At 33.3% G+C, this 26,640-nt stretch overlaps 1 protein-coding gene and 1 non-coding gene across 2 annotated transcripts in view; both read right to left on the reverse strand.

Annotated features, from left to right (window-relative positions):
• Positions 1-26,640, reverse strand: part of MIPOL1 (mirror-image polydactyly 1) — a gene marked incomplete at its 3' end in the record, with an annotated part of 200,975 nt that overhangs the window by 127,826 nt on the left and 46,509 nt on the right. Inside the window, exons 2-4 of the mRNA XM_039255719.1 lie at positions 19,669-19,802; positions 19,009-19,091; positions 248-467 (exon numbers count right to left, since the gene is read on the reverse strand). Of these exons, the coding sequence (XP_039111650.1) occupies positions 248-467; positions 19,009-19,027 (239 nt within the window). The remainder of the gene's footprint in view (positions 1-247; positions 468-19,008; positions 19,092-19,668; positions 19,803-26,640) is intronic.
• On the reverse strand, positions 10,649-10,800 carry LOC120247714. Its single transcript, XR_005532394.1, has one exon. It is a non-coding gene; the product is annotated as a small nucleolar RNA SNORA62/SNORA6 family (small nucleolar RNA).

A 26,640-nucleotide genomic window follows, 5' to 3' on the forward strand; every position in this document is an offset into this window, starting at 1 on the left:
AGAAGAAATAAAATCTCATGACCTTCATTTAAACTCACCTTGTGCTTTTTCACTTAACAATCTATATGCATTCTATCAATGTTTCAGTAGAAAACTCTGGTAGACTGCCCAAATTCTACTAGGTTAAAGATATGTCCAATGTAGCTGAAGCCAAAAAGAAAGAAGGAAGGGACGAATGGGGCAGGGAGGGAGGGAGAAAAAAGTTCTCTCAATCTTACTTTCTAAATCTAAGGCTGCCAGCACTTACTTGGATTTTTCAGTAGTACAGTCAGCTGTCTCATCACCTGGATAGGGAAAATTCCTTGATCTCTGCCCTGGCAGTTCTGTGTCCTCATAGGTGGCTTCGTTAACCAATTCATTGGACTTCTGATGCATGTTTTCCTTAGAATTCACAGTTGGTTGCTCATCTGGCTCTGTACTTTTACTTCTCCCTGTAGTCTCTTGTTCAAGGTAACTATGGGCTATCTCTGTATTTAAAACAAAAACAAATGATACATGAAATACCATAGCTACATATTAAATCATTCAAACGAATATTTTGTGGAAATAGGTGCTCTCAGAGCTTTAAACTTACTAGTCTTACTCCTATTGTAATCAGGAAAGCATGTACAGTGGTTTTTCCACATCTGGTGGGGCTTTTAGGGCAGTGGTTTACAACTTTGACTTCAGGTTGAAAAAACCTGAGGAGTTTCTAGAAATCCTTAGCCCAGACAACATCTTGTATTAACTAAATCAAAATCTGTCAGAGTGTCCAAATGACTCCAGCATCCGATCAAAGCTGAGAAACAAAGATTTAGAGGCACTGTTTTCTAGATTTCTTTTTGAGATTTCAAAAAATAGGATGCAATAAGTTAATGACTATAGGGAAGTGATACTGTGCATACAACTCTGGTATCAGATTGCCTGGGCTAGAATTCCAGCTTTGCCTAGTGCATAACTTTGGTCAAGTTACATAACCCATCAAAGCCTAAGTTTCTTGTTTGTAAAATGAGAACATAAGAGCACTTTTACTTGAGTTATTGTAAGGATTAATCAAGTTAATACATACAAAGTACCTGGTCTAGTGTTTGGCACATTGGCAAATGTTAGCTATTATTTTTGTAATCGTTATCATAATACTAAAATTAATACAATATAAGAAGAATTATTTTTTACTTCTACTTCATCGGATACACATTATACATTAGAAAATCTGTTTTGTAATGCCTGGCTATCTCATAAAAATTATCTTAAGCTGTAACTAGTAAATAATAGCTATTTCAAAAGAATAGTATATCTCATACTATGTGAAATTTTTGGAAGAAAATGACATACATGCAAGTACATAAAACAAACTCTTTTACTGGTAAATCAGACCAATAGGCACAAATACTCGTTGCAACAAATACTTTATTATTTCTAGCATCAATTGTTCTTGAACTTTAAAATGCAAGTGATTCTCACCTCCTTGTTGACGATGCCTTTCCCAACCTGCCAAACTTAAAATCCTTTTAAGCAGAAAAGCAGAGGAGAGTAGTTTTAGAATAAAAACAAAATAGGAGCACTTATAAATAAGCTACTTCTCACAAAGTATTCGTTCTTTAAGGAGAAATTCTTTGCTTGTGAATATGCTGAAACTCGGTCTAGCCAGTCATAAACTCTAAATCTGGGATATTATCTTGTTGGTGGCTGAAGCCAAAACAGAAACCACTTGTTTCAGTAAATTACTGTCAATTTCACTTTGTTTGAGGAAACAAATAGGGAGACGATGCTATCATAATTATACACTGTAAGATATCTATGAAAATCCAACATTATACTGTTTGTATTTAAACTTTAACAATTCTAGGTATCTGAAGATTATCCTGTTGGTTTCTGACATTTCAAAACACATGGTTTGCTTCAGATGTTCATCAGTCTACTTTTCTAGAAGAAGTTGGTGTTAGTATAATGGAATCCCAAAATTTGAATTAAGGAATTTTATAAATGGACATTAAAGAATACCACTATCTCAATAAACAATGCTTTCTAACACAAACACATAATTTTAAAAGTACAGTTGACACTTGAACACATGGGTCTGGACTGTGCAAGTCCACTTACCTGTGAGTTTTTTCTTTTATAACTACAATGAAGTACTGTAAATGTTATTTCCTCTTTTTTAAAAATTTTTAATGTTTATTCATATTTGAGAGAGAAGGTGACAGCAGGGAAGGGGCAGAGAGAAGGAGGCACAGAATCCAAAGCAGGCTCCAGGCTCTGAGCTGTCAGCACAGAGCCTGACACACGGCTCGAACTCACAAACTGCAACATCATGACCTGAGCCAAAGTCAGATGCTTAACCAACTGGGCCACCCAGGCACCCCTGTAAATGTATTTTCTCTTATAATTTGCTTAATAACATTTTCTTTTCTCTGGCTTGCTTTATTATAAGAATACAGATTAATACATACAACATACAGTATATGTGTTAATTGACTACATTATTGGTAAGGCAACAGTAGACTATTAAGTAGTTACATTTTGGAGGAGTCAAAAGTTATACACAAATTTCTGAGTGCAGGGGTTTGGAACCCCTAACCTCTAGACTGCTCAAGGATCAACTGTTACTAAAATGAAAGAGAATTATAAATAGTTACTGAAACAAGTATGGAAATAACCAAAATTGTCCCCAGTGATGGATCAAAAAGTTACTATTACTGCTTATACTACTCTCTAGTTTATGAGCTACAAAGATTTTCAAAAAGGTAAAAAGATGAGCATTTGCAGCTATAAAAAGTCCTCAGTTCTCTATGATAACACTATACAAACTGCTTCAGAATCTTAAGTTTTCACTCTTTGAACAGTTTCCAATCTATATTACCATTATCTTACAACTATGCACAACTCGTCCCATATTTTTACTTCTGTATTTCTGGGTTTAGTTTAGCATCTTTCTCCTCTAATTTCTAACCTCCTAGTGTTTACTTTACCTCATCCCTGATATGTATACTTGCTACATGCTTACTATATTTATAGCTCTCTTTCTTACTTCAGGTTATTTAATGTCAAGTTTGGTGACCTACTGAATTCTTGGCAAATCAGCACCTTTTCACCAGGGAAATCTGGTCTTCTCCTATCTTCTCCAAACTCAGAGCTTCCCAATAAAAGGATTCTATGCAGATCCTTCCTGGATTATAGTAATTATAATCCCTTATAGTATAATTAAAATAAATTCAGCAAGTCCTAATGTACTTCTGGATTTTAATTCTAAATGTTTAATATTTTTGCAGAACCCTGTACTGTGTGATTTGGCTATGATTAATTCAAGATGTTTCTAATCTTGCTCTGTACTACCAGGCATTTGGAGCCTGCTCTGCAAATAAAACTATCCATACTCTGCCACTGAGAATTTAATATTACTTTGGAGTCAACAAGGCTGATTTATAACACTTTCCTTTTGCCTGCCTTTTTTTTTTCTTACCGTTACAGCAAATGTTGCTTAAATCCTCTCTCAATGCTTTGCTAGTCTGCCATATTATATTATCCTAAATCAGAATTCAACCTTTGTATAGAAAGTTCGACCCTTCTAATTAATGTATTTATTCATTAATTAAATAATTAATGTAAACCTCCAATGTGATATGTTGTATGAAAGTACTCAGAAAACAAAGGCGAGTAGGAAACAGACTCTCCCCTCAAGGACTCTATAGTACAGTGAGGAGGCAAAATGATCTAATGATTTGAATACAATACAATGTAGAAAGTGCTATATTAGGACCATAGAGAACAAATATAAAACATGCTAGACATACTGATGTTCAACCAGAAGACTCTGGGAAGATTTCCCAAAGGAAATTCCAACAAAGTAGGAATGTGCAAAGCAATCAACTACCAAAGGGTTTGAGTTAGATGATGTAATGAAAAAGTTGACAGACTCTAAGAATAAAATAACAGAAAGAAGAAGCATGAATTCAGAGAAGGAAAAGCTTTAGGAAAAACACAGATATTTCCTGTAGGTCTTTCTTGAAATGACAAGATGTTATAGTCAGCAGTAAAAATTTCTAAAATGAGTAATATGTAAGACAAAGTCCAAGATGTGGTTCATCTGGGAATGGGTAAATGAAATAGATTGATGGCGAAGGCACTTGTGGAAGAAGATCAAGGAATCAGGGTACTGAAAGTGTTACTTATTAAAACACTGAAATCATCCAGAAAAATGGCAAGAAATGAGAGCCAAAACTTCCCTGACCGCATGAACGTGCTGAAGAAAAGAGAGACAAATGAAAGAGCTGGCAGGAATTGATTGTAGGTAAGTCATTTCTTTTTATCTTTTTACTTTGAAATAATTTCAGTCTTATAAAAAAGCTACAAAAATAGTACAAAGAATTCCTATGTACTGGGTCAAGGCACCCAGATTCTCCAAATGTTAACATTTTACCACACTTGCTTTATTATTCATTCTCTTCATTCTCTCTGTATCTCTCTACCTATGTACCTGTCTACACATGTAATTTTTTCCATAACTTTTCAGAGTATGTTGCAGGCATTATGCACTTTTACTTTACAAGTCAGATTTAAGATACTGCTCTATTATACTGTCATTTTGTCAAGTTTGGTTTACCTTTTTCAGAGCCCTACTTAAATCCAGTTTCTGAGTTAGTACCATCTCCAACCAAGAGAAGACGAAGACACATTTAGTGACTCTAATTCAGTCTTCAATTATTCTCCCTACACTCTCAAGTCCAAAAGAAAGACCGTTACTTTTTTTTAATTAATTAATTAATTTATTTATTTATAGCACAAGTAGGGGAGGGGCAGAGAGAGAGGAGACAGTGAATCTGAAGCAGGCTCTGCAATGACAACAGAGAACTTGATATGGGGCTCGAACTCACAAACCGTGAGATCATGACCCAAGCTGAGGTCAGATGCTTAACCAATTGAGCCACCAAGGCACCCGAAGAAAGACCATTATGAAGTGATAATACAGTGAAGCTACTAAAAACTTCAGCTGAACTGTCTGGATTGTCCCATCACTTGAAAAAGCACTGCATATAGAAATATAAAAATATGTCAATACAATGCAACAAAAAGGGAAGTTACAGGTCTGTTTTGCACACTAGTCAACTGAAAAGATAAGATATATATTTAAAAGAAAAAAAACCTATTCACTCTAGGCAGATGAAAGCTTAAAACTAAAATTATTCTACTAATTCTTCTCTCTTATGGTTTAAAATGGAAACTATAACCTTTTTTAGTAATCTGCTTCAGTGTTTAATCAATGTCATTATTAACTATTCAATCATTATGACTAAATTATTACTACTTAAATATATTTCTCCATATGGACTTAATAAAACGGGTGGATTTCATAAAGATTTGGGGGGAATCTTAAAACTTAATACATTTGAAGACCATTTGAAGACCCTGTGTCTCTCTAGTAACTTTCATGATGCTTCCAAAGTATCATTTTCATGATCTAACAAAGTCTCTATTTCTGGAGGTATCAATATGGTCAACTATCTTAATGCTAACACTGCTATTAAATTCTCAATTCCTTAGTCTAGAAAATTAATCGTATTATACCATTTCCTACCTTAGGAAAGCCTTAGGATGTCCTTTGGGTTCAACTGTCCAGACAATTATACATTAGTTAATGTAGAATACACTCAGTTAAATTGATGCTACTCAAGAAATCATGACTCATGGCCAAAAATAACTGTTATTTCACAACTACTACACAGAAGTGAGGAGGTGGCTAGAATCAAATAGGGATTCTTAAAGGCTGGGAAATTCTGTTCTGTCTGGCTTTGTAAATAGTTTGTGACAACTGGTATCTGTGTAAACGGATTTGATGGTCCCCTGGGGGGGTCAATACTGTTTACAGAGCTGTTTCTTCAGAGTGGTTGAGCTAGAATGGTCTCTAGGGATCCTACTGGGGTTACTCAGAACAGCAACATCACAGCTACCTGAAGAGCTCAGGGGCGGAAAAGAGAAAGGGCAATAGAAATACTATAGGCAAGTACATTCAAATAAATGGATCCTCTGCACCTACAGATGCAGGTGCTACTTAGAAGCATTTATATCTAAAATGAACCATAAAGGAGGCAATTTATTAATGTGCTTTCTGATGCTTGCTAACACAACTGGTCACCACTTCTTTAAACTCTTTTTCTTGGAGGGGAAAAGTTATTATTTATATCATAGCATCTGATTTTATAAACATAAAAAGAAAATAGCTTCTTTCTTTTGTATATTATCTATTACCAACCATACTATTTAAGAACATCAAAATGAAAGGACATATCTTTTGCTTCTAAACAAGTCTGTAAATTTGATGTAATTACTACAGTAGTCCCATATTTTAAACCAAGGATGTCTTTTTTCACTGGCAAGGATTTTCCTAAGTGAATATTAGTTTCAACATAATCAGAGCAACAGTAGTAATTAGTGGCCCCAAGTAACTTCTGCCAATTCCTTAAGTAAGGTAAAATGTAAGTTATCTACATGTGTATATAAATACTATTTATTTCCTTTACTAAGTAATTCTGAATTTTACGTGGGGGAAGGTTAATTTTCCACATAGATGCCTACGTGGGCTTCCCCCCACAACACCTACCAAATATAAAAGAAAAAGACATCAGAAACTTGTGCCATCTCATAGTGGCCTCACCTACTATAAGTACATATAAGATAAAAGTTTAGACTTTCCAAGTAGAACACTGGAGGGTTTAGATCTTCCAAGCAAAACCACAGTGCAAGGGCTAAAGACAAACTGCAGGGTTTGAATTCTGGCTCCACCACATGGCTGTATGACCTTTAGCAAATTACTTAACCTCACATCAATTTCCCTATCAATAAAAGTACATAATAACAGCACCTATCTCAAAAGGTTGTTATGAGGATTAAATTATTTAAATGCTATAACCTCTTGGAAAAGTGTCAGCACAGAATACATACTCACTAAATGTTGGCTATTATTATCTGTAAAACTCTGCTTTGCTAAATGCAAAAGATTTTTTAAAGCAAAATGATTTTTAAATTAAAATATAAAAAGAATATAAAAATTTATTACATATCCAAAGACATGGATATAAAAATAAATACAATGCCTCATTCAATGAGAAATATTACAATAAAGAGAAAATTCTTAATGAGGTTAAAACTTATAGTTAACACAACGGTTTAATAAAGCATGTATCAGATTATAAAACTAACAATTTACAGAAGTAATAGGACTTCAGAACTTAGAAATCCTGACAGTAGGGAAAGATCCCACAGAAAGTCTAAAAGCATATTTTTTAAAATTCAATCTTATAGCAAGGAAAGAAGAAATTTAAAGAGCCTGTTTCTGCAATATAATTTGAGCACTCGCTATATTGGCATGATATCAGATATAATCAAGACCATAGCTAGTAGAACACAGGCACTTATCTTTCCGGGATTCTAATTTAGTAATCACAATAAATTAAGTAACTTTTGGATCTCTGGCTAAAAAAAAAAAAAAATACAAACTTGTCACTTGAATACTGTATACTCTCTCAGGGAGATTTTAATATATTTGGCTTGAACAGCATAAGATGAAAAAAGAACCATAACTTTCATTCATTGGTCTGCATATACATTGCCCACATTTCAAGTGCTCAAAGGCACACACAGCCAGTGGCTACCATGTTGAAAAGCACAGATACAAAGCCTTATGTAGTTCTAATAAGGTGTATTATATATAATGAGGAGAAGTCAAAGACATCAAGGGCAGAGGCAGGACATAGCTATAAGATACTGAAATAAGATTTTATAAAAGTTTATAAAGTTGTAGAATCATGAAACCTGTCAATATCACATAATTTATTTATTTGCACATGAAGGTTCAACATTCAAAAGAAACTACATCTTTTACATTCCTATACATGGCTGTATATTTAGATAAATGGTACCAAAAAGAAGTGGTGAGATTATTTCATCTTTGATTAAGACAATCTAATGACTTAGTGTATCATATTTCAAATTACCCAGTGGCTAGCCATGAAAATTATTTTACTGGAATTTTGTTTTGTTTTGTTTTATTATGAAAAAACTATTTAAAGTGGTGATAGTACACCAAATTTTAAAAAGTGTTTGTTTCATCAAGGCTTAATAGTCATGAGCACATCAATATTCATTCTCCTGGGGAAGAGATCAGATTTCTGTTTAAGAACTAAGTTCTATCATAATGTTTCAGATTCTAAATTTTAACATCCTTCACTGTATGAAAACCATGAACACAGTATAATAGTGTAATCTCCTAAAGCTTAGGCTACCTAATTAACTTATGGACATACCACATAAATTAAAGCTCTGTAAAACTTGTATCATCCTATTTAAACCATTACAAATATTATCTAGGTTGAAATAATTGTGAAAACTATCCCAAAATTTTATTAACTAACATAAGAGTGATCTTTATTCCTTTTTTCCTTCAGTGATATAAATTATTTTGGCTACCTACTATGCATTTCTAACCTTTCTCAATTTGTGGTATAAAAATAATTTATATAAAGTAATTAAAATGTGAATGAACTAAGTAGGTCTTATATTTCCAAAATCGCAAATAAAACAGGTTTCATAATTATCTATTTCGTTTGTTTTATGAGCACATACCGACTGTCTATGAATTCAGTAATTTTATCAATCACTTATGGACGCTAACTTTTCCATTAAGAAATATAAAGAATAAAAACCAGATTTTCTTTATATGTACCTTTTATTTTATTTAGGAGCATTTTAGATTTGAAAAACAAAGTAGAAGAATCACCAGTCAGACACTAAGTGGAAATCACTGAAACACAATGTTAGTTCTAATAGATGGATGATTGTGTTTGGTCTTTTGAAACTTTGAAGTATAGGTAAGTCTTGATCACACAAATTAATAAATCCTAAAGCTGGAGTTAACAATAACCATTACACCCAAATTCTGCAGCTTAGCCCAGCCAATTTTTCAAAAGGTCAGGTTGTGAACTAGAGAAGATCAGGGAGGTCCACCGCATAGCTTTGTTGCCAGGCATCTCTCGTCTGGATTGTTGCAGGCATTTATTAGTATTCGTCAGCAGACTCAACAGAGCAAACAAGAAATTCAAGCACGAATAATAAAATGAAATGCTGCTATATAACCCTTTGTCATTCAGCAAATATGGGACTTTTTAGCTACATTGTTCCTAAACCTGGGTTACTACTTTAATTTTTCTCCACAGTGCTGACTGAATGAGTATGCATGTGTGTTAAATGCAGAGCTCCCCTAACAACTGCAGGACTGCCATTTAATCTGTTGGTAGATGGACCATTTCCTGTGGGAACCCTAGCTATGATTTCCAGATCCACCAAATAAATCTCAGATTAAGATTCCAAATGAAACCTGCCTTTGGCAGATAAAAAATGTCAAGATGGATATAAACAGTAAAATTATAAATTATCTAGGTGTTGCATGACAAACCAATGTTCAATTTTTTTTGTTGACATGTGCCCAGATATCAAAACTATATGAGACATTCATCAAATGTCACACTTTCATAATATTGGAGGCATCATTAAAACTGTTTGACTAAGGACCTCAAAGTGTTTAAGCAGTAGCTCAAAAGTATATTTGTGCAAAGTAGAAGAATAAATTTACATATCAGCAGCAGCTCATAAGGGATGGGTAAATATTCTGTTTATCTCTCATTGTAATTCAGGTTACTTTAAATACAAGGTTTTAGGAAATCATTATACTCTATATGGCATCATTACATAACTTTCTATGCAAATGATCTATGTTTTATTCAAATTTGTCATTTGTTTCTCCAGGAAAAAAACCCCAAAAGCATAAAAGGAAAAGGTAGGGACTCCCCATTTGATTAATCAACCATGACTACTATACTAGTGCCTTGTTAGTTATACTGTAGTATCATCAGTCCCATATTAGAGTTAACATTTGTAACTTTTTAAAAAAGCATTAAATACCTGACATACAAACACACAAAAAAAAGGCCTGAGAAAAGTAAATTTGTTTTTTTTTATAATGTGTTCATTTCAAAGGACTTTGGGGAGGGGAAGAGACTTAAAAAAAAAAAAAAAGGTAATAAAAGACCAATACAGAACATCTTAGAGAGCAAACAGCCTGTTAAAAATGCAGAGGAAGTCTCTACTGCATTCTCAAGAGATGAAGTATTGTCTTTCTAAGTAAAATTTTTGTTTTCTCTTTGGTCTTCTTACCTGGACTAATGCAGTCTTGTCCTGGCCCTAAACTCTATACTAGTCGACTATAATATATAGGCACTGAAGATTTCTAAAAGGAAACAATCAGATCTGCCAAACTGAAATCATTACTTTTTTAAACTATAAACTCCTAAAAGCAAGTGTGTAAATAGGAATTCTTTCCAATTGTAAATTCTGTACAATTAATCTGTGAAAAGAATCCAGAATACTCTATAGCCCATATTCTAAATGCCTGAATCCTTAAAGATTATGTATTTATCTGTCTTTCCTATCATACTTCCCCTAATACATGTTGTTGCTTCAAGGAAACTAATTAATAAACTCTATCTTTCCTGATCTGATCAACACTAATTGGAAAAGTTTGAAAGAGGGGAAATTTTTTTTAAATATTAAAGAAAGAAAGAAGAGTATACTGTGCTTAATATTTTTCTTTCTTTTTTTTAATTTTTGTTATTTATATACCTGTAGCAAGAATTACTCTCAAATTCCACTCACTGGTCCAGAGACCCTTGTGGTGTTAGACTTGTCCCTTACAGAGATAGCACCCCACCTACACTTTTGAGTTCAGTGGCTAGCCAGCAGCCTCAGTTTCAATCTCTAACAATGTGCATGTGCTTAGTTTTGATTATATTTCTATACTAAATGCTCAAAACCAATAAGCATTACTATGTTTTCGCATACATCAAATTACCTTAGGTACAGCCAGTGAAACTATTTATTTTTTTCTTCATTTGCATTTATCATTTTTAAAAAAAATTTTAAATTTTATTTCATTTTTCTTTCATAGTTTATTGTCAAGTTGCATTCCATATAACACCCAGCGCTCATCCCAACAAGTGCCCTCCTACATGCCCATTCCCTGTACCCTCCCATCAGCCCTCAGTTTGTTCTCAGTATTCAAGAGTCTCTCATGGTTTGTCTCGAAACTATTTTAAAAAGGAAAATTTAATTTTAATTAAAAAACTTTAATTAGCAATATTTTCAGTATCCATTCAAAAAGTATAATTTTATCAACATGAACAGATCACTTTTAACTCTACCCACTAGTAGCATCCTGATTTTGAAGTACTAAAAAGCTTCTATATGTGTAGACTAGATTCTAGTCAAATTAAAAGTTAAAAATTAAAAGTCAAATAGGATTTTTAAAAAATAATTACTTTTAATTTACATCTTATCAGCACAATTTTACTATTTGGCAAAGAATTACTGAATTTACCCAAAAGCTACAGATTACAGTATTTTAAATTCAGTCAATATTTTTAATTCAGTCATTTGGACTATAAAATTTCAAGATTTCGTTGTCTGACTTGTTCTCTTTGCTCCTTCATATTCTCCGAGAAAAAACAAAAACACGAAAGGCAAAAACACAAAGAAAAATTGCATATGAAAGTACTCCCCTAAAGACAATTATGTTCTACATGTTAGCTGTTTGGAGTAACACACACACACACACACAATTGGAGTATACAGTGAACCCCCCTCAATGTTTTATTCAATTACCAGATTTATTAATAATCAAAAGTAGTGAGTAAATGTAGTCACATTAGTGCTACTCTACAAAGCTAGTCAACCTTGACCACTGTGTAAATGGCCATAATTTAGTCTATGTACCAATGAATATTGATTTCAGATCTCCAAAATCAACAAAATGCCAATGCACACTCAGGACTGTTAGGAATCATATGAAAGGTGACAAATTAGCCACTACAGAGACCACAACGGTTACCTTAAATATGATAAGCTGAAATCCTAATCTCTTTTTTTTTTCTTTTAACATTTATTCATTTTTGAGACAGAGACAGACAGCGCGAGCAGGGGAGGAGCAGGGAGGGAGGGAGACACAGAATCCAAAGCAGGCTCCAGGCTCTGAGCTGTCAGTATAGAGCCCAATGCAGGGCTCGAACCCATAAACTGTGAAATCATGACATGAGCCGAAGTCAGAAGTTTAACCCACTGAGCCACCCAGGCACCCCTGAAATCCTGGTTTCTAAAAAACTTACAGATTCAATGATATCGTATTGAGATTTGTGTAGTAAACATGTGTTCCAGAAAGTGCTCTAGCATGAAAGGGCCATAGCCAGAAGTCAATGAGGAATTTTATCAAAGATCTCAGAATCTTAAGAATAGAGAATTCAAAACAAAGCAAAAAACTTTTGAAATATTCAGGTATTTTTTCTATTTCAAAAAATCATATTCATATTTTCATGGCCACAAATAAATACGATAAAGCTTGCATTAAAAAAAGAGGTGAATTTCCTTAAGCCAAAGAAACAAGTCACAAGTTGTTCAAAGAGAGGATCATACCAATAGTACAGAAATGGGGGAGAAGTAAATGTATTGAAAAAAAGAAATTTACCATTTGTCATGCTTATTCTTCATAGTAATTATCATTTTTAAAAAATGAAGGACCAAAGGTGTAGTGAGAATTCCACATGAAGAATATAGCCTGAACTGGTTTAAAACACTTGAATAAAAACAAAACAAAAAAAAGAAGTAAGGCGGGACTCCTATTATCTCACAAACTTTTCCCCTTATTCACAGCTTATGGGTAGGTTCGACAATTGTAGCAAATGTTCCACTATAGTGAGGGATGCTGACAGTGGGAAAGGTTGTGTGTTTGAGGGGAGAGGGTCAAGAGGTAGGGAGGTATAATGAAAACTCTGCACTTTCCTCTCAGTTTTGTTATCAACGTAAAATTTCTTACAAAATAAAGTCTAAATACTGCCAAAAAATAAAGTAAAAAAATACAATTTTGGGGATAAATTCACAAATGCAAATTATTCATATCAGAACCAATGAATCTCAAAGTACAGTTCATAAGCTTTATAACCAGTTAGAAAACTTATTCCTGTAAACATTTTTTTTTGCATCCCATTTTTCAACTGAGGCCAACAATAGTTAACAGAATCATTCATATCAAACTTAAAAATAAAGACACAAATAATTACATTTAATAGTTATTTAATATTAGAGAAATTTATGTTTTTATGAACTGTATTCATAAAACTGAATGCTTTACGAACCTCAATCATTATTTTAAGAGGAACCTTAGCATTTCCTCTATAAAGAGTCATTCCTTGTTGACCAGCTGCCAGTAGGCCTAAAACCACTCTCAAATATTCTAGACGTTCCTGTGTGAGAAGCTACCGCACTCTACTAAGTTAAATTAGGTTCTACAGAGATAAATGGTAAAGTTAATCAGACCTAGGATCCCTTTATGGCATATCAAAAAACAAAAATGGATTTTTAAATTCACATCTGCCAAAAGGAAAAGAAGGATTCATTGTGTGGTGCCACTAGTCTGAATTTTATTGCAACTGGGATTTCAGCACAGATAAAATTAGATTTTACCCTAAATGAGTATTATTGATTTTATATTGTATTCTAACAAATATAAGCATACTAAATACAAACTGTATTAATCAGAAAAAAATCAACTTTCTAATGGTATTGTAAACAGTATATTTGAACAGAGTATTTTTATAAAACTAGTAATAACCATTTCAAATACTGCTCTTTATGTTTCTTTATAGTTTTAAAACCTTTTTATTATAGACCTACCTTTCACAGCTGGGTAGAGTAACAATGACACCACTACCATCATTTATTTAGGCCCTGTAAAATGCGTTAACTACTTTTTTTCTTTTCTTTTTAAAGCATCTGTAAAAGCCACAATAATGAAAATAATTGCTCTGGTATGGGAAATACATATTACATGAACTCATTTCCTTTTTCAGGTGTTTTAGTAGGGCTTTTACATATACAATCCTTAATCTCCAAAACAGTCCTAAGGGAATTATCTCCCTATTCCATACATATGAAAACTCAGGCTTAAAATTATAAAATGTGTGACCAAGCCCAGGTAAGTAGTAAGTGGAAGATTAAAAACTTGAAACCCATGTCTATCTACTAGCCCCACAACCTGTGTTCTTTGTACTTTACATTTTACTGACATTATTAAATGCGTTGGTTTTGCAGTAAAATTAACCTTCCACTATGTAGCAAACAAAACCAAACTGCAATACTTTTTAGGGAAAATATACCATTAATATTATTAGTTACAGTTCAGGCCCTGTAATTTAACAGAGAATGATTAATTAACTAGATTTCAAAACACTGAATTTCAAGCAGTGTCTAATAGTAATAATGACTAGGGAATCTTTTTTTTTTTTTTTTTACTACCAGCTATCTTGCTGGTAGAAATGGATGTCCATTCTATGCAACGTAACATTTCCTTCCTTGCTACTTTAAAAACAGTTTATGAAAATGATATGAGATTCTGTAATCATATTTTAGTCATAATGATCAGATGATCAGACATTTAAAAGCATGCTAGATGTTTTCCTAGTGTTTCCATTGATGTCTCCCCTTATAAAATGCTTGCAAATCATACAACAATTTTAGATGTATTTAATTACAGAACAACAGATAGACAAAAGGTAAAAAGAATACATGCTTTGTGAAATGACAAAAGACAGATGAAGCAATAATAAAAGAGACTAATGGTGGCACAGAGATCCCAAATGCCAAGTGAAAATACACAGTATTCTGACTCAACTAGAAACTAACAAACCACGAACAAGTTATCTTTTGCTAGGTTTTAGTTATTTAGTTTTGCTTAGTAGAAAACCCATCAGAATCATGGTTATAAAAGATAATTGCTAGTCTACTTCTAAAATAAAGAGGACAGTAGCTTTATACTTAAATTCAGAAAAATAAAAATTTTTTAAATATTTACTAATTTCTAGTAAACTACAATATCAAGGGACACAAAGCAGTTCTATCAGTGGTTTTTCATCTCAAGTTTCAAATGAATACTATGATTTTGAGTCATGTTCACTCTGTAAGCTGAAAATAGTTTAAAAACACATGACTCATTTAAACTGAGATGATATGTAAGTGAATATAACTATTCTGTATAAAATACATATGAAATATAATTCCCTAAAATAGTAAACCTAAAAATCATATTGAAGAAACTCATAAAATTGAATGGTTTTAGTCAGAAGCTTCTTCAAACTGCATGATTCTTACCATTTTTAACCTTCAATTGGTAAGAAATATTTAAAATATAGATAGACTTAACATTTAATTTGGGTAGGCACAGTAACCTTTTTTAACCTTTCTTAGGGAACACTGACCCCTAAAGGTTCTAAATTTAAATAAGTTTCACAGTATTCTAAATTTAAATGGCCTCCAGGCATCATTTTTACTTATATTATTGTATGCTTATTGCAGATATGTTTGTTCGTAAATATGTAAACTATTTTCAATGGACTATTATGCACTATAAATAAACAACCAAACCACAGGTCAGCTAATTTAATAAAAACCACCAAATGTAATAAGAAATATACAGAAATGTATAATACTATTCCAAAATTACTTACCAGAGACTTCTAGCCCTCATGTCTTTTTTCTTACATAGATAAGTAAATAATAAGTAAATGCTAAAAGTGGCTAAACTACCAACCGCACAGCAACTCATTCTGGAGGGCTGACCTTACATACATCCTTTGATTATAACACTTCATTTTTTTTCTGAAAAGGCAGAAAAAAGAAAAGCCCTAAAAAAACAGAAAATTTTCACAAAAGGGCAAGACATCATTTACTTCTTAAGAAGCCAGAAGATGTTACCAATGCTCACTTGGTAACAACTTTTAATTTAACTTGGTAATAACTTTTATTCACTCACACTTAAAATTTCATTCATTTAGATTTGTTTTGTAACTACTTAAAGAAACCCGAACACATTTTGTAGATACCTTCACTCATCCTACCTACCAACCATAGCTTTACATTTTCTGAACTGTCAATAACGAAAAAAACAAAAAAAGTAAGGGGTGCCTAGGTGGCTCAGTCGGTTGAGCGTTCGACTTCGGCTTAGGTCATGATCTCACGGTTCGTCGGTTCAAGCCCCAAGTCAGGCTCTGTGCTGACAGCTAGGTCAGAGCCTGGAGCCTGCTTCAGATTCTGTGTCTCCCTCCCTCTCTGACCCTCCCCTGCTCACACTATCTGTCTGTGTGTGTGTGTGTCTCTCTCTCTCTCTCAGAAATAAATAAAAACATTTAAAAAAAGTAAAAAGAAACCCAAAAAAGTTGTTATATGTGTTAACATTATATACCTCATCCACTCTGACTTCAAATATTTCAGCAATGTTTCTACGATAAATCTAGGAAAAGAATAGCCACTTCAGCACTCCTTATAATAAAATGTGTAAGGTGACACAAAGGCATGTGTATAACACAATTATTTATTTAGCTTGATTTCTTAAAAAAATAAGTAAAATAATATATAAAATAACTAATTGCCCAAGCAGACTATGAATACTAGTATAAGACATATAAAGACATTGAAGCATTCTGTGCTTTATGATAAATCCTGTGAACCTTGATATTAAGGCAATGACCATGTGAGATTTTACTGTTTAAACATATCACTTACCATAAAAGTCAAAAGATATTACTTTTACCTATTGAATTTTCTTTAATAATGTTTCATTAACAGGCCCTTTATATAAAGGAATGTCTTATTCCTATTTCTGATGTGGAAAAAAAAGTCTGTAAAAATGCAAATTTTCTTAATGATGTTTCAGTCACGTCTATTGTAGTCTGTGCCTTCTGCAAACTACTTACGCATCTATGTCTTTAGCTCTAAAACCTTCCTTTCTTTAAGTGTCCTAGAGCTTCAGCAGCTCCCTTCCTTAACTTCTTTCCTGGTTATTTTATACTTATGACAAGTATTTCCTCCACAGTCTCCAGATCTTTAGATATATTAAAAATAATTCCTCTGGCTCCTTAGAGATCCTTTTGTCTATAATTTGAACAACATGACTTCCACAGCAATGTGACCTCTGAATAGGGAACACAAGTAACAGGGGCATCATTATTTACTTCCTTTTTTATTATTATTGCACATAAATTGAGTAAAACTGCTTTGAGCTCTTGAAAAGAAGAATGTTTCTTGTTTATTTGCATAAATGAATAAAAAAAAGCTACAACAAATTAGCTCCCAGCTTCACACCAGTACAATCGTATCACAAACTTGGAATATAAAGAGAATGGACCAAAATTAAGCATCACAAAACCCATTCACTAAAACTATGAACTTTGAAATAAAAACCTCTAACTTTGTTACTCAGATATTACCTGCTAATACTTTACAGACAATGTAATCAGTCACCTGGATTCTAAACTCATAATAAGCAGTCTAGAATCACAAATTAGAAGAGAATTGTTGTTAATGGTGGGAGAAGCTGCAAGAAAATTTGTAACAGTAAGGAAATCAAAAGCAAATGCAGAAATCAGAAAATAGCATGCCTAGAAAGCAGAGCATTTCCCTATAATTCAAAAGAATGTGTAGCTATTAACTTAATAAAATGATGATAAACATTTCCCCAAAATGGCCTTTATCCTTTTGAAAAAAGTGAGAGTGTGGTTGATAATATGGTAGAAGAAGACTGTTGAGGTAAAGGGAATCAAAAAAGGGAGAGACGTGTGCCATGTTTTGGTAATAATCTCGTTTCTTTACCTATACAATTTAGAGGAAATAAAAACGATACACATAAAGACTTAAGTCTTCAACAATATGAAACACTATATTCAGAATGATTTGTGTCTCAGGGATTCCAGATTTGCAACATTTTACTGTTAAAATGTTAATATTTAACATTAATATTTAACATAAACATTAAAACCTAGTATTTTTAAAACTTTACTCTTCATGGCTCTCTGTATCTTGCTCCATAGACAGATGCTCCCTGCCTGCCTACCTCCTCACCTACCTACCTCGTGTCTGCCTGCCTGCCTATCGTCTGTCCGTTGTGGGGGCCACCTCTCAGTCTCTGTGCCTTTTATTAAACTGTTTTTCCGTCTCTGACTGTTCTCTCCTTTTGCCTGTGCATCTTTTCCTGTCTCTCTCCTTGTCTCAGATTCTGTTTTCATGTCTCTCTCTGTCTCTCCCTGGGAATGTCTTTCTCTGAATCCATCTGCACATCTCTGCATGTCTCTGTCACTTTACCTCTGGCACTCTCTGACCCCATCTTTCTGCGGGTGTTTCTTTCTGAGTACATCTTTTGGTGTGGATCTGTCTCCTATGTCTATATGGGTCTTGGTCTGTTTCTCTATGTGCATGTGTCTCTCTCTCTCTCCACATACATGTCTCTCTCTTGCTCTATGTATATATTTTCCATCTTTCACTGTGTGTCTCTTTTTCTGTGTGTGTGTGTCTGTATATGTCTATGCTTTTATCTCTTCCAGTGTGTCTCTTTTCACCCTGTCTCTCTCACTGTATGTTCCTGTCTCTTTCTCACTGCTGTTCTCTGGTACCTTGCTCTGTGCATCTAGATGTGTATGTCTCTTTCTGTGTATCCACACATGCCTGTCTTTCTCTGTGAATGTGCTTCCACATGTGTATCTGTGCCTCCCTCTCTGAGTTCAGTATCTGCCTCCTTGTGTCTGTGTCTCTCTTTGTGTTTCTTTCTCTGAGTGTGGCTCTCAGTATGCATCTCTCCCAGTCATTCCCTCAATCTCCTCTCTCGATCACTTTGTGTGTATGTGTCTTTCTTCCTTTCTCCCTGCTGTTTCCCTCTCTTTCAGTATCTCTTCTTCCGTGTGTTTCTCTTTTTCTGTGCATCTTTCTTTGTGTCTCTTTTGCAGCATGTGGGTCTCATTGTGTGTGCCTCCTTCTTTGTATGTGTGCGTGTGCATGTGTGCTTGTTTGCCTCTGTCTAATATACTGGTTAGAACAAACACACTCCATTCAGTGCCTTGAACTAGCACAACACCTGGGGTTTGGTATTAATACCTTAAAAGTCCTTACCTTTTGACCAGTCCTCCATGTGTACTTCTGTTCTTGTTTGTTCTGGCAATGTCTCTGGTTTTTGCTCCAAGATTTGAAGCTAAAATAAAGCCAACTCTAGATAAATAAACTTAAAACAATATATCAGAACACACCTAAACCTTACCTTTGTTTAACAGAGAATTTATAGGATAAATGGTTTTCTAAAACCTTTATAATGGGACTATTAACTGTATATTTCAACAGGTGAAATTAAATCTTTTTTCTCAGAAAAAGGTTCTTTCTTTCACACTTACATTTTAGTAAATACAGTTCAGGTTAAGCTTCTAGACATTCTTGCTCCTTTGGTTAGAAAACCATTTAATTTACTTAAGTCTTTTCTAACTCCAGCAATTTAAGAAAAATAAAATGTTTACTCTATTTGTCATAAACTTTATACCAAAAATTTCAAATGTATTGATTTGAATTTAAAATGTACATTTTCATATAAAACAGTTTATACTTGTAAAAGTAACTCAAGAACACTATTCAATTTTTTATAAAACAGAGACTATCATTAACTTGTGCCATTGATATTTCTGTCTTGCATTGGTTTTTATAGTAAACATGACAAAAGCTAAGCATGATTTTTTGTTTTTGTTTTTTGGAATGCTTTTAAGGAGAATAAAATTAAATTTACCTCAGCTAGAATTCTGCGTTCTTTAAAAAGTCCTCAAATAAAGCTGTCGTATGCTTCTCCTTTTCCAATTTTCTCTAAATATGTTGATCTGGAGTTGGCAATCTTTTTCTAAGTTCCTCATTTACTTTTGGATTAGCTGAAAATATAGGAAGTTATTAATATCAAAGAAATATGTCCTAGTCAATGAAGCCATTTCCCTACATATTGCCCAAAAAGGTTAATAATAATTGCAGTCTTTTAATAAGAGATTCATATAGCAAGACATGTAGAAAATACAGTCTTTAATAACCTCTGGAGTATTTTAAAACATGTCTTACAGGCCTTAATGTGCTTAGTAATATACTATTTAAAACCATAATTTTATCCCTCTGCAATATACAGTCACTCTTCCTCATCATTTACCCAGCTAATGAATGCCAGCAATTAGTAAAATGTAATCCCATTGCACAATCATTTTAATGCTTTTAGCACTCAGAAAAGTAAACACCAAATTAATACTGCTCAAGCCATATCAGATCCTAGTTGGAAGCAAGCAATTATAGTTCAGCTCCTCAGGTGTAATTAAATGATTGAAATGATTTAGTTCCATAAATGCAAGTTAATTCATAAGCAAGCAACAAATATACTGGGAGTAATTACAAGAAACATTGACAGTCTAAGCAGGGCTAATTCTTTTATGAGCCTGATATAGTAAAATGCTGCCCTCTCCTGGGCATGTAAGTGAATATCTCAGAGCCAAAAACAAAAAAAAAATCCACCTCCCCAAAACCTAACTTTTAAAAAACTACTAGAGAAATAATAATAACAAATAAATCAATTTGATTTCATTCCTTATATAAAAAAATTAACTTGTAGATCACAGTGATCATTTCTATTCTGGTAAAATGGTTATTAATGCTTTTTCTAATCAAGCTCTGAGTCCCAAAACATACTAGGCAATTTCTCTATGTCTAATGAAACAAAATCATTCACATATAACACTGACAGACTAGAAGTGAAACTTCTAGTACCTGTCTGGACTGCCCAGTCAATGCTTATATTCTCTTATCAGTAAACCCTAAGTAGACTGTTACAGACACTAGCTAAACAATGCTTTTGTACTAGAATTTGCATGAAAAATAATCTCTGAAAAATATAAAACAAAATACTGTGTTATTATAACTGTACATAGTGGTCTAAAGTTAACTGGTTTTAATGAACTTCAATAATAAAAATAAAAGCTAAAGCACCTGTGTAATGTCATTATAAACACACTTGAAAATATAAAGTATAACAAGTGATAAACAAAATAAATGCATTCCGATTTTACTTAACACCATTCCCAACTTTTTACTTCCTTAGGCCAAAATTCCGAACAAACTTACTTGTATACTGCTTAGATGGTTCTTAACTACACTCTCACACAATATTTAAGAAGCTTATTTATTATACATTTAGGTTATGCTATAACCAATAAATCTGTGTTAACACGTATGCATTTGAATCACTAAGCCTAATGAGAATTATTCCTTCGACTATAAAATCGAATATATTCTCAGATACTACCAATAGCATAACAAATGTTTAATTCTCCAACAAGTGCAAACAATACTCGCAGCAGGTAATGTTTAACACTACCAATATTTTTGTGGAGGGATGAAACATTATTGCTCTTCTGATATGCTTTCAAACATATTAAAATAATCATATTCTAAGTCATATCCTATCTTAACTATAAAAATAGAATAAACCAAAATATTAAAAAGTCTTGCCACTAAGTTTAAAATGTACAGCACATTTGCTTTGCCCTTGATGTCACAGTCTTATTTTTCAATTCATATCTTGTACACTGTAAGTTAATTGCTTTTGGAAAGTACTTATTATTCATGTAAAAATTAATGTGCCAATGTGTTTAAATCCTCTTAAATGACCATTCATGCATCTTTCTTCTTTAAGTACCAATGAAATCTGTCAAAAGACATCAATGCAAAATGGTCTTAAAGAAAGTTCTAATAGAGATTTTTTTCTCTGCTAACACAAGATTTTCATATTCACCAACTTTACTTAAATTCCATTAATTTTTTAAGCTACTTTTAATAAATTCACCAAGTAAAATTTTTAGGCCCCATAGTCTGTCATTTGTGTTCCAGCTGACATTATGAATATTAATAACAGTGTTATCCTGATTAAATAGGCTTCATATGAAATCCCTGTGAATCCTATAGCTCAGACATCTCATTTTTCCAACTCTTTATGAATTTGGATTCAGACATTAAACTGGAAAAATCTTAAAAAACAGATTTAATGGCACATTTGCATATTGTCAAGCAAAAATTACATGTTCTAATGATTCAAATAATTACAACTTCTATATCTACATATTGTAAAAGGAACAGATTTCTGTAAAGATGCAACATATTTTATATTTCTACTGATTTTAGGATAAAGGTTAAGACTAATAAAATACCAGATCCTTTCATTATACTCACCTTAAAGATGTGACATCAAGAACTTGTTTTAGTCAAAAATTATATATTCATGTTAAAACTAGTTTTATATAGACATCAGATAAACTAGCGTTCTTAATTGAAATGCTAACTTATTATATCACAAAATATAAGTTAATTGCTTTATCATTAGTAATGTTTACCAGGTTCAAGTAGCAAAATAAAAACAATTCCCAACTAAAATTTGTTTATGAATTGTGCTGGAAAAAATTACCCAGGTTAAAAAAAGACCAAAAAAAATCTTTAATATAATAGACAGAACCATACTACATTAGCATCTGTTAAATAAAGGTCTTCTCCATCACAGATTCCTAACCTTATTCCTTCAAGCTATTTTTATTCTCAAAGGAAGCAGTTTTATTATGTAGAAAAAATAAAAAATAAATAATACTTAAGGGAACCGCATACCCCCTTTCTCTCTAGGTACATGGGAATCTACATTTTTCTGCTGAAATTTCCTACCTTTACCCTATCAAAAAACAAAGAATGAAAAAATTTAAATAAACATCTCGGTCATTTGAAATGTGACTTGACTTTCCTTGTTTACTCAGCAGTAAAACACCTCATGAAACAAAAATTGCACTTTGACCAGTCTAAAATTTCCAATTTGCCTAAAATTTATAAGTGATTCTGACAGCTCTCTTTTAAAATTAAAACAATGCCTTTTTGATAGAAAGGGATTTCATTAAAAAACGGGTTTCACCAATGTACCAATACGCAGGATTTTTAAAAATTTATTTTATATAGGAGATACCCTCAGGGCACCTGGGTGCTCAGTCAGTTAGTATCCAACTTCAGATCAGGTCACGATCTCACAGTTCGTGAGTTCAAGTCCCAGGACAGGCTCTGTGCTGACAGCTCAGAGCCTGAAGCCTGCTTCGGATTCTGTGTCTCCCTCTTGCTCTCTGCCCCTCCCCAGCTTGTGCTCTATCTCTGTCAAAAATAAATAAAACATTAAAAAAAAAAAAACCCAACCCATTCCCAGGGTCGTTTGTTAAATAGGAGATGCCCTTCCTATCTTCCTCACAAAAGCTATATTATAGGAAAGATTTTTGACTGATTTTAATTAATGGCACTTTTTTCATAATACATCTTTAATTTAATCACAAATTTTTGTAAACTGAATTCAATAGTGTCACACCAGGAATCATTTGTATTAATGCCTCATTCATATAAAACCATAACTAAAAAACTCCAAATTTTACATTTCCTAGTTGAGAAATGTTGCTAATTTCTGCATTGAAATGATTTCATTAAAAGGTCAAAGAGGAGCACTATATTTCTGAGAGCTAAATATTTTATCACATAACTCAATATATACCATATATACATATGTTCCGCTACTGGATTTTCTTATTAGACCATAGTCTCTCAAACATTCACAGTTCCTGGCACATTCTCTTCCAAAAAGAATTCCATTCACTCACTGTGCCTCATGTCACAGCCCACTCCCAATCAAGCTCTAGATAATCCAAGGTCTTCAGAGCCAGGAAAAGCAAGAAGTTTCAGGAGCAAGGATAAGGGATAAAAGAAGCCCCAATCCATAGCTATCAAAACTTAAAATGCATATACTATTTTATCCCTCAGTTCTACTACTAAAAGTATTTAGAATAATATGTATAATGTATTTTTATGTACAAAGATACTCACTGAAACAGAGAAAATATGCTCTAGTTATACTGGATTTCTTTTTCCTTGAACTCACCAAGGTTATTTTTTGCCTCAGAGCTTTTATACTTGCTTGCTCCTCTGCCTAGAAGTCTTTTCTCTAAATCTTAAAACCATTTTACTCATCATTTTGACAGACTTCCTTCCTTCCTTCCTTCCTTTTTTTCGCCTGGCCATCCCACCTAAAGTAGGATAGTACCTATGCAACTGCCTTCATGAAATTTCATAATTTGTTTAGGTTTTATTTCATTGTTTTTGATAGATCTCAGCCAACTTACAAGTCTATGTAAATTACATGCAAGCACTGCTCTGGATCTTCTCCTTCATCTGTATTCTTAGAAGGTATTTGGCACACAATAACTACTCAGTGTATATTTGATAGAAAGGAGGATGGATGGATGAATCAATGACTAGCAGAAATACAGACAACATAAATGTTCATCAACAGAAAACTGGTAATATAAAAGGTACAACCATAAAGCAAATCTATATGGTTTATACTATAAATGCATTACATTTATTATGTGTGGAAGATTCTTTCAACAAGCATTTGTTAAGGATTTATATATTATGTCAGACACTGTTCCAGGAGATAGATATAAAATGGTGAACAAGATAAATAAATTTCCTACTCAGAATATGTCTTTGGCCAAAACAATGCAGACATAAAACATTCAGTAAAAACAGGAAGAAATGTAAAATTATACTTACATATACATACATGCTTGAATATGCAAAGCAAAGAATATTCAAGAAACTATTGCCAGTGGTTACTCTAAATAAAGGATCTAAGAGTTGAGGTGAGGATACTGAGGAATGAAGAAGTAATTTTTTAATATTTTTATTTTATTTTTGAAAGAGAGAAGGAGACAGAGCATGAACAGGGGAGGAGCAGAGAGAAAGAGGGAGACCCAGAATCCAAAGCAAGCTCCAGGCTCCAACCTGTCATCACAGAGCCCAAGGTGGGGCTTGAGCCCATGAACCATGAGATCATGACCTAAGTTGAAGACGGACACTTAAACGACTGAGCCACCCAGGGGGCTTAGAAAAAAGTATTTGTATTTCATTTTTTTTTAATGTTTTTTTTTAATTTATTTCTAGGAGAGAGAGAGAGAGAGACAGCGCGAGCAGGGGAGGGTCAGAGAGAGAGGGAGTCACAGACTGAAACAGGCTCCAGGCTCTGAGCTGGCAGTCAGCACAGAGCCCGACGCGGGGCCCGAACCCACGAACCGCGAGATCATGACCTAAGCGAAAGTCGGAAAGTCGGACGCTTAACCGACTAAGCCACCCAGGCGCCCCTGTATTTCATTTTATATCTGCATAAATAGACGTTTTAACCATGTGCATATACAATTTTTAACTTAGTAGTTAAATATTAATAACTTTGGAAATGAACAGGAAATTTTGAAGGAAATCATATTATACCTGAAGAGTTTGAAAATGAAAAAAAAAAGGACATAATCTTTATGACTCCCTTGAAACTTTGAAAAAATATTGTTCCCTAATTACTCTTTTATAATTGTACTTTATTACGGTTGCTTGCTTGGTTTAAGTAGAGTGAAAATTTAAAATTAAACTAATATATGGTAGGAATTTTTTGGAAAAGCTTAAAATAAATGAGTTTCCGAAGAATTATTCAAATATTTCTTAAAACAATGACATTTCTTTGTTCAGTTAGGGACTATGTATAAAAGCCACAGTGTTCAGGATTTTAAAATTTAAAAGTTTGTAATAAAAATAAGTTTTTCTAAGGGCGCCTGGGTGGCTCAGTCAGTTAAGCGTCCGACTTCGGCTCAGGTCATGATCTCACGGTTCATGGGTTCAAGCCCGTGTCAGGCGCTGTGCTGACAGCTAGCTCAGAGCCTGAAGCCTGTTTCAGATTCCATATCTCCCTCTCTTTCTGACCCTCCCCTTCTGCCCCTCCCCTGCTCATGCTGTCTCTCTCTCTCTTTCTCTCTCTCTCTCTCTCAGAAATAAAACATAATTTTTTTTAAAAAAATAAGTTTTTCTATATTATGACTACTGTATGTTTATCTCACATAGTTCCTGTGTTATATAGTGATCAAGAAATTACTATTAAAAAGATAAATTATTCATCATTGAAAGTCATAGAAGGACATCAAATTAAGAGGAAATCAATATTTGGTGTTTAAAATAAACGGATTTCATGTTTTCAAAACTTAGAGGGCAAAACAATATACTGCTTGGAACACTGTGACTGTTTTCAGTGCCAGTTACAAATGACACTTTTTGAAAATGGAAATGGCATTGCACAGCCTACTGATAAATTTTTAAAACCAAAACTTTAAAACTAGTATTATTTTCAGAGAGCTAATCAGATATAGGATTTTCTAAAATATCCTGAAACGTTTTGCCCTAGGCCAAACTAAACTAAATCACTTAATCTAGCACAGAACAGAATATAAAAACAAAGTCAGCTTATAGAATAGTTTCTCTAGGGAACAAACAGCCTGTTTTCATAAGATTCATGTGGGTGCCAAGTTCTGATGCAATTACCTACTCCTTTACACAAAGGCTTGCATTTCCACACAACCAATTGAAGTTCTTGGCATATCAAAGGTAAAAAAGTATTAGAGTAAGTTAAATCAATCTATAATGACAACTGGTATGAGCAGCCACTTGAAATCAAATGAAGTAACAGCTATTAGAAAATGTCCTTCTAAAATAAAGTACAAATAACCACATAAAGTCTTAATTAATTCATTAAGCATTATAATGCTAAGAGATTTTTATCAAAAAGCTATTTAACAATTCTCTATGGTTTATACAGTTACTGAGACATTAACAAATAGAAGCTGA

Source organism: Hyaena hyaena, unplaced genomic scaffold (genome assembly GCF_003009895.1).
Source record: "Hyaena hyaena isolate Hyena2069 unplaced genomic scaffold, ASM300989v1 scaffold_542, whole genome shotgun sequence".
In the NCBI taxonomy this organism is placed as follows: Eukaryota; Metazoa; Chordata; class Mammalia; order Carnivora; family Hyaenidae; genus Hyaena; species Hyaena hyaena.